Source organism: Stenella coeruleoalba, assembly GCF_951394435.1.
Source record: "Stenella coeruleoalba genome assembly, chromosome: 6".
Taxonomy (NCBI): domain Eukaryota; kingdom Metazoa; phylum Chordata; class Mammalia; order Artiodactyla; family Delphinidae; genus Stenella; species Stenella coeruleoalba.
In genome coordinates this window covers 117,173,535-117,196,285 of record NC_137151.1, presented here as the reverse complement: position 1 = coordinate 117,196,285, position 22,751 = coordinate 117,173,535, and the positions used below count along the sequence as shown (strand labels likewise).

The window sequence follows — 22,751 nt, the reverse complement described above, 5'->3', positions numbered from 1 at the left end:
ATATATAAATTCATCTGAAACACAGAACTTTGACCACATGCCCTGAATCATCTAAATATCTATCCCTCTGACACACACACTCTGTGCTAAGTTTGTCTTCTTGCCTGCGGTGAGAACCAGCCACTTAATACTTAAAATGCAAGCTGGTTCCACTGCAGGAGAAGAGAGTGAAAAGGAGTCTCTCTAGCCCCAAGCTTATTAGAAGAGATACCGGGTTCCAAGGTAGATGGGAATGGGGAGACAGGAATCCAAAAAGAATAAAGTTTTTAAGAGAAAAAAGGGGAATTAAAACAAGTTCTGAGAGGCTGAGGATGAAATAAACAGCAAGACTAACATCACACACCAAATATGAGTCTAGGGTTACAGAAGATCGAGAGGCCTTCCTGAGAAGGAACAGCGTTCACTACTCAATGAATGAAGAACAGGCACTAAGAAACCCCTTTCAACAGAAAAGGCTAAGAGAATGGTTTGTTCCCTATCGGGTCCCCAATGCCCAGAAGTGCCAAACTCATAGTAAACACAATAAATAGATGTAGGATGGACGGATGGATGGAGGGTAGATGGATGGGTGGATGGATGGATACATGAAGTACAATAGTAGATACATTTCCTTAGAATTAAGGAATAGAGGAGTTGGGGCTTCCCTGATGGCACAGTGGTTGAGAATCTGCCTGCCAATGCAGGGGACACAGGTTCAATCCCTGGTCCGGGAAGATTCCACATGCTGCGGAGCAACTAAGCCCATGAGCACAACTACTGAGCCTGTGCTCTACAGCCCGTGAGCCACAACTACTGAGCCCGCGTGCCACAACTACTGAGGCCTGTGCGCCTAGAGCCCATGCTCCACAATAAGAGAAGCCACCACAATGAGAAGCCTGTGCACTGCAACGAAGAGTAGCCCCTGCTCGCCGCAACTAGGGAAAGCCCACACAGCAACAAAGACCCAACGCAGCCAAAAATAAATAAATAAATAAATGTATTTTAAAACAAAAAAAAAGGAATAGAGGAGTTAAATAAGCATAGAAGGAGAAAAACAGAAGTAGTAAAATTGCTGTCAGAAAAAAAATTAAAATTTATCTGCCCAGGTGAAGGATGCTGTCTCACCACAAATTATAGATTACATCAAGGTAAAATTAGCAAGGATAGGGAATTGTCAGACAAAAACTGTAGACAAAACAAAAATTGTAGACAAAACTGCTATGTTAGAATTAATATGATTAAAATATAAAACTTGCAACTTGGCTGGACATTTCAAAAGCCTTAAAGAAAAGTGATCCAACTGTTTTAAGAGTTTGTTAATAAGAGAGATTGGTTCAAGATAGCGGAGTAGAAGGACGTGTGCTCACTTCCTCTTGCAAGGGCACCGGAATCACAACTAACTGCTGAACTATCATCAAGAGGAAGACACTGAAACTCACCAAAAAAGACAGCCGACATCCAAAGACAAAGTAGAAGCTGCAATGAGATGGTAAGAGGGGCGCAATCACAATAAAATCAAATCCCATAACTGCTGGGAGGGTGACTCACAAACTGGAGAACAATTATACAACAGAAGTCCACCCACTATATTGATGATTCTGAGCCCCACATCAGGCTTCCCAAGCTGCGGGTCTGACAACAGGAGGAGGAATTCCCAGAGAATCAGACTTTGAAGGTTAGCAGAATTTGATTACAGAACTTCGACAGGACTGGGGGAAACAGAGACTCCACTCTTGGAGGGCACACACAAAGTAGTGTGTGCATGAGGACCTGGGAGAAGGAGCAGTGACCCCATAGGAGACTGAACCAGACCTACCTGCTAGTGTTGGAGGGTCTCCTGCAGAAGCGTGGGGTGGCTGTGGCTCACTGCAGAGACAAGGACACTGGCAGAAGAAGTTCTGGGAAGTACTCCTTGAGGTGAGCTCTCCCAGAGTCCGCCATTAGCCCCAACCAAGAGCCTGGTAGTCTCCAGCATCGGGTCGCCTCATGCCCAACAACCAAGAGGGAGGGAACCCAGCCCCACCCATGAGCAGACAAGTGGATTAAAGTTTTACTGAGCTCTGCCCACCAGAGCAACAGTCAGCTCTACCCACCACCAGTCCCTCCCATCAGGAAACTTGCACAAGCTTCTTAGACAGCCTCATCCACCAGAGGGCAGACAGCAGAAGCAAGAAGAACTACAATCCTGCAGCCTGTGGAACAAAAACCACATTCACAGAAAGATAGACAAAATGAAAAGGCAGAGGACTATGTACCAGATAAACGAACAAGATAAAACCCCAGAAAAACAACTAAATGAAGTGGAGATAGGCAACCTTCTGAAAAAGAATTGAGAAGAATGATAGTGAAGATGATCCAGGACCTCAGGAAAAGAAAGGAGGCAAAGATCGAGAAGATGCAAGAAATGTTTAACAAAGATCTAGAAGAATTAAAGAACAAACAAGCAGAGATAAACAATACAATAACTGAAATGAAAAATATACTAGAAGAATCAATAGCAGAATAACGGAGGCAGAAGAACAGATAAGTGACCTGGAAGACAGAATGCAGGAATTCATAGCCACGGAACAGAATAATAAAGAAAAAAGAATGAAAAGAAACGAAGACAGCCTAAGCGACCTCTGGGACAACATTAAATGCAACAACATTCACATTACAGGGGTCCCAGAAGGAGAAGAGAGAGAGAAGGACCCGAGAAAATATTTGAAGAGATTATAATTGAAAACTTCCCTAACATGGGAAAGGAAAGAGTCACCCAAGTCCAGGAAGCACAGAGAGTCCCAGGCACGATAGACCCAAGGAGAAACATGCCGAGACACAGTAATCAAACTGACAAAAATTAAAGGCAAAGAAAAATTATTAAAAGCAACAAGGGAAAAATGACAAATAACATACATAGGAAAACATAGGAAGAACACTCTTTGACAGAAATCACAGCAAGATCTTTTTTGACCCACCTTCTAGAGTAATGGAAATAAAAACAAAAATAAACAAATGGGACCTAATGAAACTTCAAAGCTTTTGCACAGCAAAGGAAACTCTATAAACAAGATGAAAAGAAAACCCTCAGAATGGGAGAAAATATTTGCAAACGAATCAAGGGACAAACGATTAATCTCCAAAACATATAAACAGCACATACAGCTCAATATTACAAAAAAACAAACAATCCAATCAAAACATGGGCAGAAGACCTAAATAGACATTTCTCCAAAGAAGATATACAGATTGCCAACAAACACATGAAAGGATGCTCAACATCAGTTTTATATTATTAGAGAAACGCAAATCAAAACTACAATGAGGCATCACCTCACACCATTTAAAATGTGCATCATCCGAAATCTACAAACAACAAATGCTGGAGAGGGTGTGGAGAAAAGGGAACCCTCTTGCACTGCTGGTGGGAATGTAAATTGATACAGCCACTATGGAGGACAGTATGGAGGTTCCTTAAAAAACTAAAAATAGAATTACCATAGGACCCAGCAATCCCACTACTGGGCATATACCCAGAGAAAGCCATAATTCAAAAAGACACATGCACCCCAATGGTCACTGCAGCACTATTTACAATAGCCAGGTCATGGAAGCAACCCAAATGCCCATCGACAGATGAATGGATAAAGAAGATGTAGTACATATATACAATGGAATATTACTCAGCCATAAAAAGGAATGAAATATGGGTCATTTGTAGAGACACGGGTGGACTTAGAGACTGTCATACAGAGTGAAGTAAGTCAGAAAGAGAAAAACAAATATCGTATATTAACGCATATATGTGGAATCTAGACAAATAGTACAGATCAACCGGTTTGCAGGGCAGAAATAGAGACACAGACGTAGAGAACAAACGTATGGACACTAAGGGGGGAGAGTGGGGTTGGTGGGGAGGTGGTGGTGGGATGAACTGGGAGATTGGGATTGTCCTATGTACACTAATATGTATAAAATAGATAACTAATAAAAAAATAAAATCTTTAAAAACTTTTTTTAAATAGAGAAAAAATTTTTAAAAAGAGTTTGTTAATAAGACAAAGAGATCCAGTATAGATTAGTACATTAAATTTTACAAAAGCATTTTTAAACTTCAGAAAACATAAAAATAATATAGCCTGAAATTGTAGTTTTTTATAAGATAGAAATATGAATAAGACACCAAAAATTTCAGCCTTGAGAGTAATTCCAGTGAAAATGAAGAAGGTGATAAATATAAAAAAACAGATTGTAGCTGCACAGGCAACTAACTCTGTTGAATGAGATCTAATTTTAAGAAGGGAATGAGGAGCAAAGACCAGAGATAAATAAAAAAAAAAAATTGCTCTAAACATCAAGACTTAGGAGGGACAGAAGGAGAAGAGGTTTACAAAACAAAGAAAAGAAAAAGAGTTTTTTGGAAGTAATGTGTTACCGAACAAGGAAAGAATCACTGCTAGGGAAAATAACAGATGATAGAAAGGACAAAACTAAAAGAATCAAGCTTATATATTATTCTCATCCATCCGTCAGCATCCTGATTCCTTGTCCCTGCTTGTTTCTTCCCTCATAGCACTGACCAACTCCTGGCATTCTATATAATCTAATATTCTATATAAAACACATGCACAGTATCATTTATTGTCCCCCTGTCTACAACTTAGCTCCAGGAGGAAAGAGATTCCCATCTCTTTTGTTCATTGATATATCCTATGCTCCTAAAACTATTCCTGGCACAAAGTAGGTACTCCATATATATTTAGTGAATAGATTTTTTGTATAAATGAGAATGATATTTAAAATGAAAAGGGCAGATTAATTATAGTTAAGGGATGATTTTTAAAAGGAAAGATCTGTGAGAAGATGAGAAAGTAAATAGTTTAAAAAATAAAATTCTCCAGATTCAGGGTGTTTATATTCCAGGATGTAAAAAGGACATGTACGTATGATTAAAGGACCATGTTTGAAAAGTCCTAGTGAGTAAGAGAACGAGCATGCAAATATAATTTTGAAAAGGGAGACAATAATAAAGACTGTAATTAAAATGAATCACTGGCAAAATTCTACAACTGATTATAACACAAAGTAACTACTTAAAAGTATGTTAGTCACCAGGAGCAAATATAGGCAAAGAACAAGTGAACAGATCATGCCTGGGAAAAGCATTCCATTTTTGCCAGAATCTCTTAAAGGGCTGTTAAGGAATTTACACAAGCACGATGTAAAGTCACATATGGTCATTAAGAGAATTAAACATATGTGTAGCATCATATGTGATTATCAGAGAGGTGACTTAGAGTGGAGGCTTGCTCATGTTGTCAGGGAAATGACACAGTCATACAGCAGCATGACATGCCTTCACAGGAGGTGACACAGACATAGCGTCACGTGTGGTTATCACAGAGATGATGCAGACATAGGCTGGCGTCAAGCATGGTCATGAGGGAGATGGCGCAAAGTCTAGGATCAAATGTGGTCATCAGAAAGATGATGAAGATAGAGTGTAGTATCGTATGTGTTCATCAGGGAGATGACCTAGACACAGCATAGTGTCTTACATTGTTGATGAGAAGATGACATGGACATAGTTTAGAATCAAGGAGATAGACATAGTGTCGCATGATACCTGACCATTGATAAGATGGTCCAGATGTAATGCAGGATCGTACACGGTAGTCAGAATGTTGATGTAGACACACTGTGCACTGTGTGAGGATATCGAAGAGATAATGCAGCCATAGTACAGCATGATGTGTGGTTCTCAGAAGATGAAAAGACATAGTGTAACATTGTACAGTAATACATCCCAGCAAGCAGATAATGGAGACATAGTGTGTAGTCATCTGTGGACTACAGGGCGGTGGCACATACAGAGTGTAACAACATATGTGGTTATCAGCAGGTGACACGGCTATACTGCAGCACCATACATGGCCATCATGGATATGAAACAAGCTATATCATCACACACAGTTGTCTAGGAGATGATGCAGAATAGGGAAGCACTCCACATGCTTGTGAAGGAAATGACATAGACATGGTATAGCATCACCTTTAGTTTTCAAGGAGATGACAGGCACACAGACATTCATAATACGGGATTATCAGAGAAAAATCTTATTTTAAATATCATACATAGTTATCCAAGAGATAATGCACCTAGAGTCTGTCATACAGAGTGAAGTAAGTCAGAAAGAGAAAGACAAATACCGTATGCTAACACATGTATATGGAATCTAAAAAAAAAAGAAAAGGTTCTGAGGAGCCTAGGGGCAGGACAGGAATAAAGACACAGATGCAGAGAATGGACTTGAGGAGACGGGGAGGGGGAAGGGTAAGCTGGGACAAAGTGACAGAGTGGCATGGATATATATACACTATCAAATGTAAAATAGATAGCTAGTGGGAAGCAGCCGCATAGCACAGGGAGATCAGCTCGGTGCTTTGTGACCACCTAGAGGGGTGGGATAGGGAGGGTGGGAGGGAGATGCAAGAGGGAAGAGATATGGGGATATATGTATATGTATAGCTGATTCACTTTGTTATAAAGTAGAAACTAACACACCATTGTAAAGAAATTATACTCCAATAAAGATGTTAAAAAAAAGAGATAATGCAGTCATAATACAGCATCACATGTGCCTGCCAGACAGACTTTGCATATATAGCACTGCATCATATGTGGTTGTAAAGGTGACAACACAGACATACTACGGCATCACATAGTGTCATCAGTGCGATAAACGATAGCATAACAACATACGTATTTACTTTAAAAGGATGTAGATATAGCGTAACTTCATTTGTTATTGTCAAGAAAATGATGCAAAGTATACAACTATACAGTGCTGTCAAGTAGACAATGAGACACAGTGTAGCATCAGACCGTGGTTACCAATAAGATCAGACAGACATGGTGTAGAATCCTAAGTGACATTCAGGAAAGTGATGTATAGCTCATTATATATGTTCATCATGATGATTCACTAGACATGTTAGAGCAGCGCATGTTATAAAGGAGACAATGCAGATTTATTACGGAACCATCAGTGGCAGTCAAGCTGATGAGAACAACATAGTGTAGCATAATGCATGGTCGTTAGGGGGAGATGACCCAAGATACACCAATATATATAGTTATCAAGGAGATGAAGATCTAGTTTAACATCATATGTGGCTGTCAAGGAGGTGATGCAGACATTCTATAGCATCACATGTGATTATCAAGAATATGATAGAGACCTAGTGTACTGACGTACATGGACATCATAGAGATGAGGCACATGTAGTTTCTATCATAGCTGGTCACCAGGGAGATGACCTACAGTGTAGAATCACACGTGTTTATCGAACAAAACATAAATCTCTCCATAAATTAAATGTACCGACAGATTACCTACCATCAGCCGAAGCCGTCGCAATAAGCTTTCCAGTGTAATCAAAACAGCTGTCTAGTATTTCATCACCATGGCCTGTCAATGTCGCCACACATTTTCCATCTGTAGCATCCCACAGCTGAAATTTTTTTTAAAAAGAAGAAGATGACAAAGACTATGACTTCCTATCTAAAGTGCAAAGGTGGCCAGAAGTAGTCTTCACGACATGTTTATGGCTGGCTAAATTAACTGTGCCGAAATCATGTGTATAGTTTTCACATGTTTGTTCATTTTACCTTGATTCATGACCGGAGACCACAGCCAACCATCTAACAAGGCACACTTTGGACACAGAGAAGACCAAGGACAGACATTTAGAACGGGTAGACAAATCTGCCACTACATTAGGAAAAAAATCTCCAAGTGCATGCTTCTCTGATTGGAATGGAAGCATCCTCTTTTCATGCAAAGGGCACCAAATGGTAAAGAGCTTGATCTAAAACTACAATACTAGAAAATGAAAAGCACATTAAGATTATAATACATTTGGTGTATAACCTATATATCTAATAATAATTCTAGAACATAAGCTCTTAGCAACAGAAACGTAAAGGCAGGGAGGCATTGTGTTGAGACTTCGTGAAGTTCACTCTAATCGAAGTTTAATAAAGGAATAGAGGGGCATTAAACAAAAATAACGCGCCTTTTAAAATAATAAGATCTTTCAACACATTTAAATCAACTAAAACTATTTTACATTATAATTTCTTCAAACTTGGAGGATCAGAAACTTGAAATTTAAAAACTACCAATTGTTGATAAATTAATATCTTAATTTTATAGCACCTTTAAAATTTGTTAATGTTGCAATGAATACCTGACACAGTATAAAGTACAGACGTAAGAATTATAAAGCAAAGATATTTCTTGAGCTCACCATGCAGGTTCTGTCCATAGAGCCAGTTAATATCAGAGAGCAATCCCAGTTGAATAAGGCACTGCTGATCTCAGCACAATGCCCGATTAAGGTGTACACCTTCCTACAAAACGGAAATGGTTCAGACTGGCGAAAGATTCCTCAGTCAAGAATGTGTACAAAGAATGATCTCAAGCCATTGGTGTAAGAGTCTGAATTTTACTTTTCACAAAACAGTATCTATGATGACCAATCAAAGATGGCTTAACTGTAGCTCCAAAAAGAGTCAACTAGGCTACTAATTTCATTTCAGCAAAAAATATACTTAAACTTTTAACAACCCAAGATAACAACATTACTTAAGACAACACTTCAGAAAGGCATGGATAAAAAATAATAAAGGTAATCTGAAGTTCTAGAACTATTTTTACACCAGAGAGGAGGACCCCTTGGTTGTTCAGAAACTACCCATCAGTCGTCTGAGAACCCTTCCTTCCCTCTCATTTCTTGTTGCAACCATGTTGATCGGTACCCCTGATAATTGGTCCCTCTATCAAAACGCAGACAAGTCCACGAGTGGAGTTTTCCAACAAAAGTAGGCTAATTTAGTTAACTTCTTAGCAACTAGAACCAAAAATAATTAGGAAGGAAGTTGAAGTTCTTGGACAAAATTAAATCTGGGTCATTAGCCATGATTTTATTTATTCATGATACCCATGCCTACCATAATGACAAGCCATTGAAATCTGATTACATAGTACATGGAATAAATAATAGCTGTGTAACCAGGCTATTGTTAACATTCTCCTTTTATGTTACTGTTTGGCATTATTTCCTCAGAATTCCAAGGAAGCATATATTTTTGGTGGATCAGAAAAATCATTAAAGAATGAATTAATTTGCTTTCAATGTGTCCCTATTCCTATGGAATCCAAGGTAAAGAATAGATTTAACATTAAGCTGATAAATAACAAAGACTATCTTCTTAATCTTCTGATGCAGGTTAAAAACAAATTCTTAAAAATCAAGAATACCTTCCAGTATCAGCATCCCACACTGTAACTGTATGATCGAAAGACCCCGTGATGATTCTGTTTCCTGAGGTGTTAAAGGACAAAGAGATGATTTCAGCTGAGTGTCCCTAGAAAAAGACCAGACATCATCATGCATACCTGTAGATGAAACGATTTCTACAAATGTATAACATAATAGTCTAAAAGAAAATGCTAAAAAAGGCAAAGCTCTATAGGGAGAAGAGAGATCAGTGGCTGGCTGGATAGGGAGAGACTGCAAACAAGCTGAAATACGTTTATGTGCTCAGAATTTTAATGTTCAGCTCCATTTAATTTTAATAAAGGACACGTGTAGAGCAGGACACGCACCTTCCAACGCTCTTAGGCATTTATCTGAAAGAAGAGGCAGTGAAGAAGCGTGACCCACAGAAGTGATGAGTACGAAGATCAGGAAAAGTATACTTGCATGAATAAAACGAGGCTCTCTGATTTAAGAAAGAAAAACTCTTGGTGTTAGTTAAAAACACTGATTTTCCTCTTTTTTTCTAGTCCATTTTAACTTTTTCTAGAAGGAGAACTTCTAGGAAAAGTTCTCCTAGAAAGTGGATCCTATTTTTTAAACCCATTTATAATCTGAAAGAATAAAATAATGTGATTTCCCATCCAATTGTCCCCACTGATTGCCACAGAGCATCACACTTTTTTGCTTGGTAGTTTTCGCTGAGGCGGGAAGAAGTGGAGGGTAGCAGTCATAGGATGGTTCTGGACGGACATGTGGTGGCGACAGACAGGGGCCCCTGCCGAACCACACCACCAGCATCCACTCTGCGGGCAGTGCCCTTTGGCCTTGTCACTTCCTGCCCCTTGCCCCTTATACTTCAGACTTTGTAATACCAGAGGCTTCTAAGGCTGAAGGTTAGAAAAGAAGGGAGTTTCTTTAAGAAATCTTCTGGCAGGTTCCTCCACTTCTGCCTCTTCCCAAAGGCCCCAGCCTCCATCTCCTTTGCTTTTAGCCAGGTAGGTGACCATAGGTTTTAAGCAATAGTTGGTACGGCTTACAGACTGAAGTTAGTCAAAATAAAAAGCCCATCTGGGCTTCCCCAGCACGTCCATTTAAGTCTTTGGGAATAGTCAGCAAACCAGCTGAAACACTCTTCTACTACAGTCTGAAAACCAATCGCTCAAAAACATCTTCTAACTTAAGAGTTCATTTTGTAATAAATATACAAATAAAAACAAACACAAGGGACTTCCCTGGTGGCGCAGTGGTTAAGAATCTGCCTGCCAATGCAGGGGACACGGGTTTGATCCCTGGTCTGGGAAGATCCCACATGCCGCGGAGCAACTAAGCCCGTGCGCCACAACTACAGAAGCCCGCGTGCCACAACTACTGAAGCCCGTGCGCCTAGAACCCGTGCTCTGCAACAAAAGAAGCCACTGCAATGAGAAGCCCGTGCACCGCAACGAAGAGTAGCCACCGCTCGCCACAACTAGAGAAAGCCCGCGCGCAGCAACGAAGACCCAACACAGCCAAAAATAAAAATTAATTAATTTATTTATTAAAAAAAAACCCACAAGTAAAAGGCTTACCCAAAGGAATAGCTAATGAAAATGTAAAACTCTTGATGTTATTAACATTAGTAACATACTGTGAGAGTGAACACTTCCTCTCCATTCTGAATGTCCCACAGTTTGGCCGTTGTGTCCATACTTCCAGTAGCCACCAATGTGCTTTGAGGATTAAACGATAAACACACCTGAATTACATGAAACGAGAGAGATGTTAGAAAGATAGAGTTTTACATTGTTAATTCTAATATAGAAAAGCTTGGAGACGTGACTCTCTCAGCAGATTCAGCCTAATTCTTTGTACAGATATGCAGCAAAATACCAGATACGAGTAGCCATTTATCTGCAGGTAGATCCTGACGCATTCTCCTCTTGAGAAGAGGCTGCTGTTCTCCCACATCACCCAGCTCAGGCTTGGAGAGGCACTGGCTCCCCTTAGTCACTTCCAGACCATAGGAGAACAAGAACAAAAGCAAAGCCCAGCTCCTTGGAGATTCATGCTATCTGGCTCCCATCTTTTTTTTTTTCGGCCACGACGCGGGGCATGTGGGACCTTAGTTGCCCAACCAGGGATCACTCCCACGGCAACACCCTTACCTTGATGTCACCTTTTCTAGAAGATTCACTACCAATACACCAGTCTCTAGTTACAATTTCCCAATACTTCTACCTTCTCTCTTCCTTACCAAGCCTCCCCTCCAACCTCCCCATAGGATACCTTCCATTTCATGTAAACCCCTCTCTTTTCTCCTGGCCCATTATCCCCCATTCAAATGACACCTGGAAGCATCACTCCTGCCAGCATCCCAAAACTCCAAGTCCCTGTCTTTTCACCTGCACTCTTCATATAACTCCTAAAAACTTGTATCAATCTGGGATTTTATCTCTCATTTGCCTGCCCTACCCTCAACCAAGGCAGTTGAAGAAAACAGTATAGCAGATACTAGTGATGTTCATTCATGTCTTCTGTCCTCAGCTGTGGCCTCAGTAGCTTTCCCTATTTTGTCTAACACGCCTCGGATTCAATATATTCTCCCATTCCCCATTTTTGCCTCCGCTCCCATCCTCATTCCTCCTCAGCAGATAACCTGGCCTCCTAATACTTCCCTGAAAAAACGTACCTATCAGTTGAGAACTTCCTCCCCTGGCCCCCACTTTCCTTTCCTCCAGTCTCAGATTCAGAGGGATCACTTTGCCATTTTAAGACACTATGTTCCCTGTACACCTAGGAGAGATGAGCCCACCAACTTCCCCTTCCCTCTAGCAGGAGCCGGATCCTTTCCAGTGGCCTATAAGTACGCTTGAGCTCTTCCCACATGAAAACAAATCCTCCCTTGACTCAACATATCCATTTTTTAACTACCTTTATTTCCCTTTACAACCAAATTCCTTGGAAAAATAGCCTACCATCACTCACTGCCCATCTTCCACTCTTCAACTCTACTGGAACTCCATGTCCAGTTGAGAGGCTTGTTGGTCTTGACCATCTCACTTAACATTCCTGAGGTTCTCGATATTTTCTTCCTTCTTGACTGCTTTGATAGTGCTCTGCTTTTCTTCTCTAACTTCTTGTCTCCTTTATTGTATCTTTTAAATTTTTCTCTTCTCCATCTTCCCAAGATCCCACCAGTTTTCTCCCTACAGTCTACCTTTCCCTTTGGGAAATTTCAATTGTTCGGTGGTTTCTACTGCCACCCAGATGCCGGTGACTCACACATCCACGTCTTTTGCCCAGATCTCACTGCTCGGTTCGGCCCCAAAGAGCCAACTGCCAAATGGATGCCTCTGTTTGGCCATCACACAGGGAGACCTTAATCACTCTGTCTAAGACATGCAAATCACACAAAGAATCCTGCTTCTCTCTTATGTACAGACTTGGCGAATGGCGCTGCCAGCTGCCTGAGTCTGAAATCAGGGAACCACCCTAAATGCTGTGTTTGCTTCATGCCTCGTGTCTACTTGGTGACCCAGTCCTCCTCCTTCCACCCCTGACCTCTCTCACATTCGCCTCACCAGCCTCACAACAGAGCTTTGTCATCTTTGCTTGGGTGGCTACAAGATCCCCACTGGCCCATATTTCTGATATTATCCGCTGCCCATTTCTCCTTCACAATGGCAAAAGAATGATCTTCCCAAAATGCAAAGCTGACCATGCATGTCCCTTCCCAGCTGAAAAGTCTCAACAGCATGGCAATATCTCCAGGATGAAGTCCCCATTCCTTAGCATAGCATTTAAGACCCTTTAGAAATCTACAAGAAGGCCTCCCCTGCCTCCCTCACTTCAATCACACAAAGGCTGGGATGTGGCTTTGCAGGGTTACAGGTGTGCCAGGCACTGGCACATTTAGCCCAGACAGCTGGGCAGCACCAGAGATCCCCGCCAGTCACCTCTAACTGTGGGAGCGGCTCTTCCCAGCGTGTGCATCTCCGTATGAGCACCTTCTGTGCGCGGAAGGCTGGGAAGCGCTGCCCTGGATGCTCAGAGCCACTTGAGTTCTAAGCACAAACCACGATTACACACCTCCTCTGGGCGTTTGCTGCTGCAGCTCCCTCTGCCTGGAACGCACCTGCCACCTCTCTGCAGAGTCTTTCCTGAATACCAGTCCTGGCCATGGAGGCTTGGCCACTCCCTCTGTGCCCTCACTGAACTCCCCGCCAACTTCTGGCCCACCTACAACACATCTCTAAACTTATCCATGGACACCTCTACTCCCTCTACAAGACCGCAAAATCCCTGGGGGACCAAGAACTACATCCGATTCTGTTTGGTACCCCACACACATAGGCCAGGGCTTCACACAGTCAATGCTTAGTAAACATTCATTGGATTGATGTTGTTGACTACGAAAAATACGAAACGTCTTCCTAGGAACTATAAATAAAGAAACCTTTTCAAAATTCCAAGAGAGTATGAAAACATGGCCACACTAGGAGAATGAGGATTCTGTCTTTCTTATGACCCTGGACAAATTACTTAAGCTCTCTATACCTCAGCATCCTTAACTGTAAAATGGGGAAATATCTACCCGTTACGGCTGTTATGAGAAACAACTAAGCTAATATATGTAAAGGGCTTAGGACGGTGCTTCAGGCATGTTGAGTACCACTAAAGGGTCAGTTACAATTTCTAACTGCAGTATCCCCAGTGTTTAGCAAAGTACCTTGAACATAGCGTGAGCTCTTGTTGGATGAACATACGATGAATTTGAAGGATGAATATAAATAAATTTTTATTCCTAAAATAAGTAGACTGTTTATTTTTAAAAGCTATCACTTGTTCTATAGGGTGCCAATTATCTCACTAATTGTTATAAGATGTAACACAGAATTGGCCAAGGACAAGGGCTTCCCAATAGTGAGAGCCATTTCGAGTATCAAACTATTTATGCAAATTTGAGTTCTAATTATATCCAGAAAACAATCAGCTTAGATATCTTACATGATATAAAAAAGTTATTTTAAAAGCTACTTTAAGAACTTCGTCAACCCTCATCACGTCAGTCCTCTAAAGACAAGTCAGTGAAAGAGGAAAAGTCAGGTTGGATACTGTGTTCATATACTTATCCCATCATTTACCTACTTAGTCAAAGCAGGATACGGGGCTTTTACAGCGTCGGCAAGATATTAAGACTAGTTTATAAATTATATCAATACCACCATACATGATACATAGAAACTGAAAATATCAGATAGGCTTTAAAATTAATTATAAAGGTATAGCCACTGCTTTTACAATGGAATTCTAAAAAGAAATAACAATGATGTGATGTGCCAGTGTAAGTTCATCAGTTGTAATATACGTACCACCCTGATGGGGATGCTGATGATGGAGCATGCCGCGGAGGGGAAAGGTGAGAAATCTTTGTACTTTTTACTCAATTTTCCTGTCAACCTAAAACTGCTCTAAAAAATAAGTTCTACTGAAAAAAGAGGAAAGTAAAACAAAACAAAAAGAATGACAACATAAAAATATAATAAAATAAATATACTCACTATTTCTGCTGTATGACCCCTAAAGGTATGGTAACAGTTTCCGGTTTCTACACTCCATAGTTTACAAGTCTTATCAAAGGATCCAGTGGCAATTTTGTCACTAAGATTTAAAAAGAATATATATGGAATTTGGAAGCAAATTCAACCACAGTATTTGATATACTGAATTAAGAGAAGAGATATTAATACATGGATCTCTATCTACTCAGAAGTTTATTTCACTTTTAAAATAATAACCTATCCAGTAAATCAACTATACTCCAATATAGAATAAAAATTTTTTAAAAATAAAATGAAACAACAAGCAATCTTATATCTATTTCAGTGAACTCTATAACAAAATAGAGTTCTAATTTTTGAATAGTATCAGTTTACATATTCAGCCCAGTGCTATAAACATCAGCAGGAACTTGCTGTCAGAGAGCTCCCAAGGGCAGAGAGTCAGCCCTGCAAAAGCCTGAACCCTTACTCACCTCTTTACTACTGTGTGAACCTGGGAAGGGTATCTGAACTTTATATACGTTATATGAAACCAGCAATACCTATCCCAAAGCTCCTTTAAGCACTGAAGAAGGTATTTAAGAGGTTTTCAAAGCACATGTCAGGCACTCAATAACTTTTAGTTCTTTGTCTTCCTCTTTTCCTTCCCCAATAGATAGAGGGAGACATGAATAAAAGAATGAATGGATTAATAAGGAATAACTGAACAAGTGAATGTCTTTTTACCCATAAGGATTGTTGAATGCTACGGCATAAACCACATTCCTGTGACCCTCCAGGGTGTGAAGTTCCTCTCCAGAGGCAGTGTCCCAGAGTTTGCATGTCCGATCATAGCTTCCTGTGATAAAGCTAACACAAGCAATATAAATACACCACAAGGTGAAACTAGCAATGTGTTAATAAAGACCTCATTGCTTTTGCCTGCAAAATTATAACCCCATTTACCTTGCTTTTTACAATGGAAGTTGTGAAGGCAGAACAAACAAATTGGGAGCAATATCTACCTTTGACCTGGAAACTTTCCAATTTTAACCCAAACCCAAAAAGGAGTTACTAGTTACTAAATAAAATAAAGAGTAATCCTTCCAATAATCATTCTTACAATATAAATAGTTATATCATTAAATAATGTTAATAATCAGTAACATTTTCTGAAACTCTAATATATCTCAACAAATAACATCATTCTTCCCGTTGGTCAGACCATAAAGTCTTAGCATCACCTTTGATGCCTCTCTTTCCCTCACATCCCACACACAATCTATCAGTAAATTCTATTAGCCCAGTCTCAGAATACATCCCTAGTACATCCCTTCTCACCAGCTCCATTGTCTCCATCTCTTGCCCAAACAAATAAAACCACCTTCTAATAGGGCTTGACTCACACATGTCCCTTACAAATCTATTTCCCTCACCAAAATTGGATTTATTTTGTTTAACCTTCCTCAGATGGCTTCCCAGTGATCTAGAGGAAAATTCAAACTTTGCTTGTGGTCCGCAAGGCCAGCAGTCCTGGCTACACCTGGGACCTCAACTTCTCCCGAGAGCACACCCTGATCAGCCATATTCCCCTTCCCACTAGTCTCTGAAGAACTGTATTGTTTCTTTCATACATGCTAGTTCTTCTACCCGCCTGGTTTACCACCATCATCCCTAGGCCCTGGAACATGACTGACACACTAAGTGTTCAACAAATATTTGTTTAATATTTAACAATCCTTTAACGTGACTATTCTACTATAGGACTCGTTAGTATCAATATATTGACCTCTAACAGCTTAAATTAAGAGTATCTGAGTTATTCCTTAAATACTCCATTAGGAAAAATATTTCCCAAGCACAGAACAAAAAGCACAAAATTGAAAAGCCAGTCTTAATGACAAGTGGTTATGATAAAAGGTGAAACAAATTCTGATCCGCACCCAGCTAAACAGCAAGGCTGACAAGGCAGTGTATCTGTGGTTCTCTTCTAGGCATTTTCCTCCTAGCTTCTTGGGGAATGTAAATTGGTATGGTCATTATGCAACAGAGGATGGTGGTTACCAAAAAAAATTAAAAATAGAACTACCATATGATCCAGCAATCTCATTTCTGGGTATATATCCAAAGGAAACAAAATCAGGATCTCATAGCGATACCTGCACTCCTATGTTCACTGCAGCATTATTCACTATAGCCGAGATATGGAAATAACCTGAATATCTGTCAAAGGATGAATAGGTGAAGAAAATATGGTGCATATATATGTTTACAATGAAATATCATTCGGCCATGAGAAAGAAGGACATCCTGCCATTTGCTACTGCATGGATGAACCTGAAGGACATGATGCTAAGTGAAATAAGCCAGACACAGAAGGACAAATACCATATGATCTCACTTATATGTGCAATCTAAACAACAACAAAGGTGAACTCACAGAAGCAGAGAGTAGAACAGCAGTTACCAGGGACTGGGGAGGAGAAATGGGAAGACATTGGTCAAAGGGTACAAAGTTGCAGTTACACAGAATGAATAAGCCTAGAGATCTAACGTACAGGCATGATGACTACAGTTAATAATACTGTATTGAATGCCGGAAATATGCTGAAAGAATAGATGTCAGGTGCCCTCATCACACACACAAAAGATGGTAACTATGGAGATGAGATGTTAATTAACTTGACTGTAGTTATCATTTCACTATGTATATTTATATCAAATCATCCTGTTGTATTCCTTACATGTATACTTTTATTTTAAAACTTTTATCCCTTGATTATTAAAAATTAGAAATAAAGAATAGAAATAGACAGAGACTTACACATAGAAATAAAGAACCAGAACACAGAGGATTTTAGGGCAGTGAAACTGCTCTGTGTGATCCCACAACAGTGGGTATATGTCATTATACATTTGCCAACCTGCAGAATGTACAAAACCAAGAGTCAACCCTAATGTAAACTATGAACTTTTCGTGATAATGATGTGTCGCTATCAATATCGGCTACAACTGTAACAGATGCAGGTCTTGGTGGGGGACGCTGATGGTGAGGGAAGCTGTGTGCAGGGGCACAAGGCAGACGCTTTATAGGAAACCTCTGTACCTTCTGCTCAGTTTTGCTGTGAACCTAAAGCTGCTCTAAAAAATAAAGTCTAATAAACTGTTTTAAATAAACAGAGAACCTTACCATGAGCCTGATTTATTAAGTGCAACGTTAGTCAATGGCAGTATATGTGCTCTGAGAACCTTCAATGAAAGAAAACACCACTTATTTTAAACTCAAACAAAATTTTTCAGTTCATTCATTTTAACTGCAAACCAATGAAGACACTCAAATGTGTCTTAATTGTACATAATAAATGAACAATATCAAATATCTGAACAAATGAGAAAACTACATTGGACCTTCTATTATTAAGACTACTAACACATTTGGTGGTTACAACTAATTACAGAAACATAATAGGATCTGTGTTTTCCATCAATTTACCTTTAGATAGATTATGGCTATAAAATACCAAATAGCACTAATTTATATTTTCTTTCACATATTGCACATGGTTTTGTATATATGCATAAACAGTGTATATAGGAAATAAACTCAATATGTTTCAAATACAGATTTACAATGTAGCATTACTTTTTGAATCTTAAAGCTCCTTCAGAGTCAGGATACGTTGGGTTATTTATCTTTCCATCCCTACATTGTCTAGCACATAGGGGACGCTTAATATTTATTGAATGAATATACTTAAATTGGATCGTCTGTTTATGGACAGAGTGATTGGCTAGACTGGGACGGTCCCAGTTATGTCTACTGCCAGAGTGTAACTATTAATAGTGTCCTCTTTCACTATCAAAAATGTTCCCTTTGGTGGATAAATTACAAGGTCATGCGTTAGAGAGCTCATATTTGAAGTTAAATAGTGCCACCTACTGGACAAAGAACTATTACAAGAATAACCATCCTCTCGTGAATGGAACAGATGAATACAGATTGCCTGAATATTTTGCATCAGACAAAATAAGCTGAGTATTTAATAATAAGTCTACTTAAGTCATAACAAATAAAATCAGTGTAATATAAAGCAATTCTAGAATAAATCATTAAATTTTGTTAAATAATAAAGAAAAAAATAAAAGCTGTTCTTGAATAAATGACTACATTTGTTTTAATTTAGTCACCAAAATACTACAGGAAAATAAGCATATTTTCATTGAATTAAATTATGCAATCCATGTCAATAAATAATTTGCTAAAATATAGTTTAGTTCACATGGAAGTAGAAAATTTGAAATATTGATCCACCATGAAACATGTCTTAATATTACTCTAACTGGAAAAAATTTTAATTATTCAATAACTTAGATTATCCTTTAGATTATCATTATAAAGAAAAGTTAAAGTTACTAGTACAAATCTTTATTGAAACTGTTAAGAAGTAAATTTTTGAATTTCATTCATTCATTCAACGAACATTTATTAAGACTTAGCAAAAATATATGAGGAACTGAGGAAAAGAGAAAACATGATTTGTACTTGACCTCAGATTAATAGAACACCAATTAATTCATTGAAGTTCTACTTAGTATCTTTAAAACAGACATTACCTTAAAAAGATAGAATTTGTGGTTGCTGTACTGTCCGAGTTTATTTTGTAACCTCTGTATTAAAAGTTTGACCTGGTTTGCTCGTGAAGCTGTGATTAGAGGTTCTGCTTTCTGTATCTCTTGTACTAAGGCATTGACATCTGTACTGAAATTCACCAAGAACAAAAAAGTTATTTTTGTCTTTGTCAAAAATTGCAAATACATTTATTACATAAAGGATTATATAGCTTTATGACGCATAAGATTTATAAAATGTCAACAACACCATCATTTTTACCAAGAGATTTCTGGGGGAAAAAAAAAACACAGAAATCACTGAAGAGCACTGTGTCACAGATGAAAGCTGCTTGGGTTCTCTCCAATGCCTTTCCATGAACTGAGATTTCTCCTGAGGAAGGTGTACAAAGATTCTCACTTGCTTACCTAAGAAGGCCAAGTGCATACTGCTTCTGAACAAGAGCTCTTTTTATTTATTTTTTTCCTGCTTCTTTTTTCTTTTAAATGAACATATATTAAATGTGCCCACTCCTACTATACTTTGCACCTTACATATGTTCTGTCATTTAATCCTATAACAACCCTCTAATTTAACACGTTTTCACAACTATTTTAGTGATGAAGAAACTGAGGCTCAGAAAGGTTAGGTTTGCAATATTTTTAGGGAAAGAGAAAGTACCTAACCAAAAACAAACATTCAAAGAATTACTATTATTATTATTATTGGATTTCTTATGGGCTATAACATTATGTCCCTGAAAGAGAACTGGTGTGAAAAGTACAGGTTCAAGTTTTCCCCAGTATTCAAATAATCTACAGCAATCATGGTAAATTTTGCTAGTCCAGAATAATATTAATTCAAGACAAATATTAACGTCTGTATACCACAAAACATCCAAAATAGGGTCATTTTGCAAAACATGTCACAAATGCGTATCGAGAAAGGACTCGGGGCCCAGCTGCCGTGAGGGAGGTGGTGGTTGGCTGACAGCCTCCAGCTGCAGCTTCTTCAGGATCCATGTTAGTGTCTGAGCCCACGGCTTGCTCTTACCCACAGCCCTTGGCCGCTGGCTAGGCAAGGGGGCCGCGCAAGAGCCTGGCCACTTCTGCCCCGTAAGGGGGTCCTCAAACCCACAAGCTTTGTTCCGAGCTCCCCCACGGGCTGGAGAGACTCTTGTCAAACCTGCATCATCATCAAGGTTGATGTCTCCTCCTGCCCAGACGTGCCTCATCCTCTGATCTGTCCCAGGTGTCACTTCCCAGTAACCTTGTACCCACCTACTTCTGTTTCAGCATCTGCTTCCCAGAAATGTGAAATCTGATAAGCATCCTCCTTCTGTTCACAAATAAACACAGGCTGAGCTCCAGTTTTGTGCAAGGCACTGAGCTAGGAGACCATTCATTCAACTAACATTTATTACCTACCATAGGTTGAGTCCTGGGAGTGTCAGGGTACGGTCCCAGCTCTCAAGAAACACAGTCTTTCAGAATAAAAGTGAATATTTGGAATGGAAATGAATCAGAGATGTTTCACAATGATGACTTTGAAAAACTCAGTTGTCAAAACAGTTATACTTACATAAGAATTAAAAAGATAATAATGCCTCTTGGAAAGGTTTCCAACAAATGTTATGAATCAAAACAGATTTCCAAACTAAAAGGTTTATTTTTTTTCTTTTTAAATATGGTTGGTTTGGGAAGAAGAAGAAGAAAGATTGATGATCCTTTTTCTACTTCCTCCTCATTCAGCAAGACATTCAAATAAAATTCAACAAAACAAACAGGAAATAATATACCCCGGAACAATTTAATTAGTAATGCATTGTCTGTAGCTTACGCAGCTCATCCACACACCACCCTATGTCAGGGTCTCCCCATCACAATTTTGGATATGAAATACATATTGCATTATATAGCTAACTTACCTGGTACGGAGATCGAGCAGATCTATGGATTTGGTCTTTAGTTGTCCACTTTCTTCATATTCCAACATAATTCCTAAGAAATAAACAAATATTAAGTTATAAAACACTTATGATCACAGCCTATGCCAAAAGTTAACCTACTTTGACATAATTTTTTCATTTTTGTTTTTCCATTTTTCTACATAAAACATATGCAGTGATGTCTGATTTCAAAACAAGATGGTGTAGACCCACTTTTCCTTGGTCTGTCCTCTAAATACACTTGAATTCAGCAGGCAATGCTAAAATAATTGAAAGTTGGATAGAAAAAGGTGGATGGATAGGGGCCTCAGGATTTGAGGAATGACAACACGGTGAGTTCCCTGGGTTTTCTTTTCATTTCACATGTATCCCAACAGTGGGGACCAAAAGGACTGGCAGCCTGAAACCACCGAAAAGCACAGATATCAAAACATCAAAAAACAACAAAAAAGCTTGCTTTCTGTGGCCAACGGACAAGGAAAAGAGAAGTCAGACAAAGTACTGATGAGGAACCCTGAACTGCTCCACCACGGGGGCCCCTGCAGGCAGTCCCACCCACCAGTGGAAGCCCTGGGCTGTCCCAGTCCCCACTGCAAAGCTCGGCCCCAGTGCAATCTCATCTGCCTGCAACAGCTGGAGCAGCAAAGCCACAGACCTTCACATATCCCTGCTCCTCAGCTGCTGTCTGAGGGGGCCATCTGATCTGCCTACAGCAGCATCAGCGAAGTCCCAGGACCTCCCAGACCCCATTCCACAGCAAAGCACCAAAGCAGCGTCTCCCTGCCTTTCAACCAGTGGCACAACCAGGCCCAGGGGCTTGTCCTCCACCCCCCGAAGGTCACACAGTGAGAACAGGCACACTGGGGACATACCTTCTGCCCCTGCAGGTGGCACCAGAGAAGACTGAGCAGGAGTCTTGCTAAGACAAAGCAAAGCAGGAGTCTTACACCAGAAAAACAAATTAGACCAGAATAACATGGCAAAAGCTCAGAAAACTAAAGTATCACTGTAATTAAAGCCCACAGAAGCAGACCAGAACCTATGTACTAAACCTAAACATGGTGACGGCATGCCAAAATAGATGTAGGTGGGATCAAGAGTCTCCAGGATACAATAAACAGTCACTCAGGGCTTCCCTGGTGGCGCAGTGGTTGAGAGTCCGCCTGCCGATGCAGGGGATGCGGGTTCGTGCCCCGGTCCGGGAAGATCCCACATGCCGCGGAGCGGCTGGGCCCGTGAGCCATGGCCACTGAGCCTGCGCGTCCGGAGCCTGTGCTCCACAACGGGAGAGGCCACAACAGTGAGAGGCCCGCGTACCGCAAAAAAAAAAAAAAAAAAAAAAAAAAAAAGTCACTCTTCACAATAAGAACCAGAGAAAGACAATCAATA

General features: G+C 39.8%; 1 protein-coding gene across 5 annotated transcripts in view; it reads right to left on the bottom strand.

The window, feature by feature from the left end:
* The window catches only part of DAW1 (dynein assembly factor with WD repeats 1), a gene marked incomplete at its 3' end in the record, with an annotated part of 61,843 nt that overhangs the window by 4,926 nt on the left and 34,166 nt on the right, over positions 1–22,751 (bottom strand). For all 5 annotated transcript variants that reach the window (XM_079924093.1, XM_079924091.1, XM_079924092.1 and 2 more), the window contains 9 exons: positions 21,342–21,414; positions 19,420–19,564; positions 17,996–18,054; positions 15,552–15,674; positions 14,826–14,925; positions 10,913–11,020; positions 9,285–9,391; positions 8,272–8,374; positions 7,359–7,473 (listed from right to left, as the gene is read on the bottom strand). In XM_079924093.1, coding sequence (XP_079780219.1) covers positions 7,359–7,473; positions 8,272–8,374; positions 9,285–9,391; positions 10,913–11,020; positions 14,826–14,925; positions 15,552–15,674; positions 17,996–18,054; positions 19,420–19,564; positions 21,342–21,409 — 928 coding nt within the window. In that variant the 5' untranslated portion in view covers positions 21,410–21,414. The remainder of the gene's footprint in view (positions 1–7,358; positions 7,474–8,271; positions 8,375–9,284; positions 9,392–10,912; positions 11,021–14,825; positions 14,926–15,551; positions 15,675–17,995; positions 18,055–19,419; positions 19,565–21,341; positions 21,415–22,751) is intronic.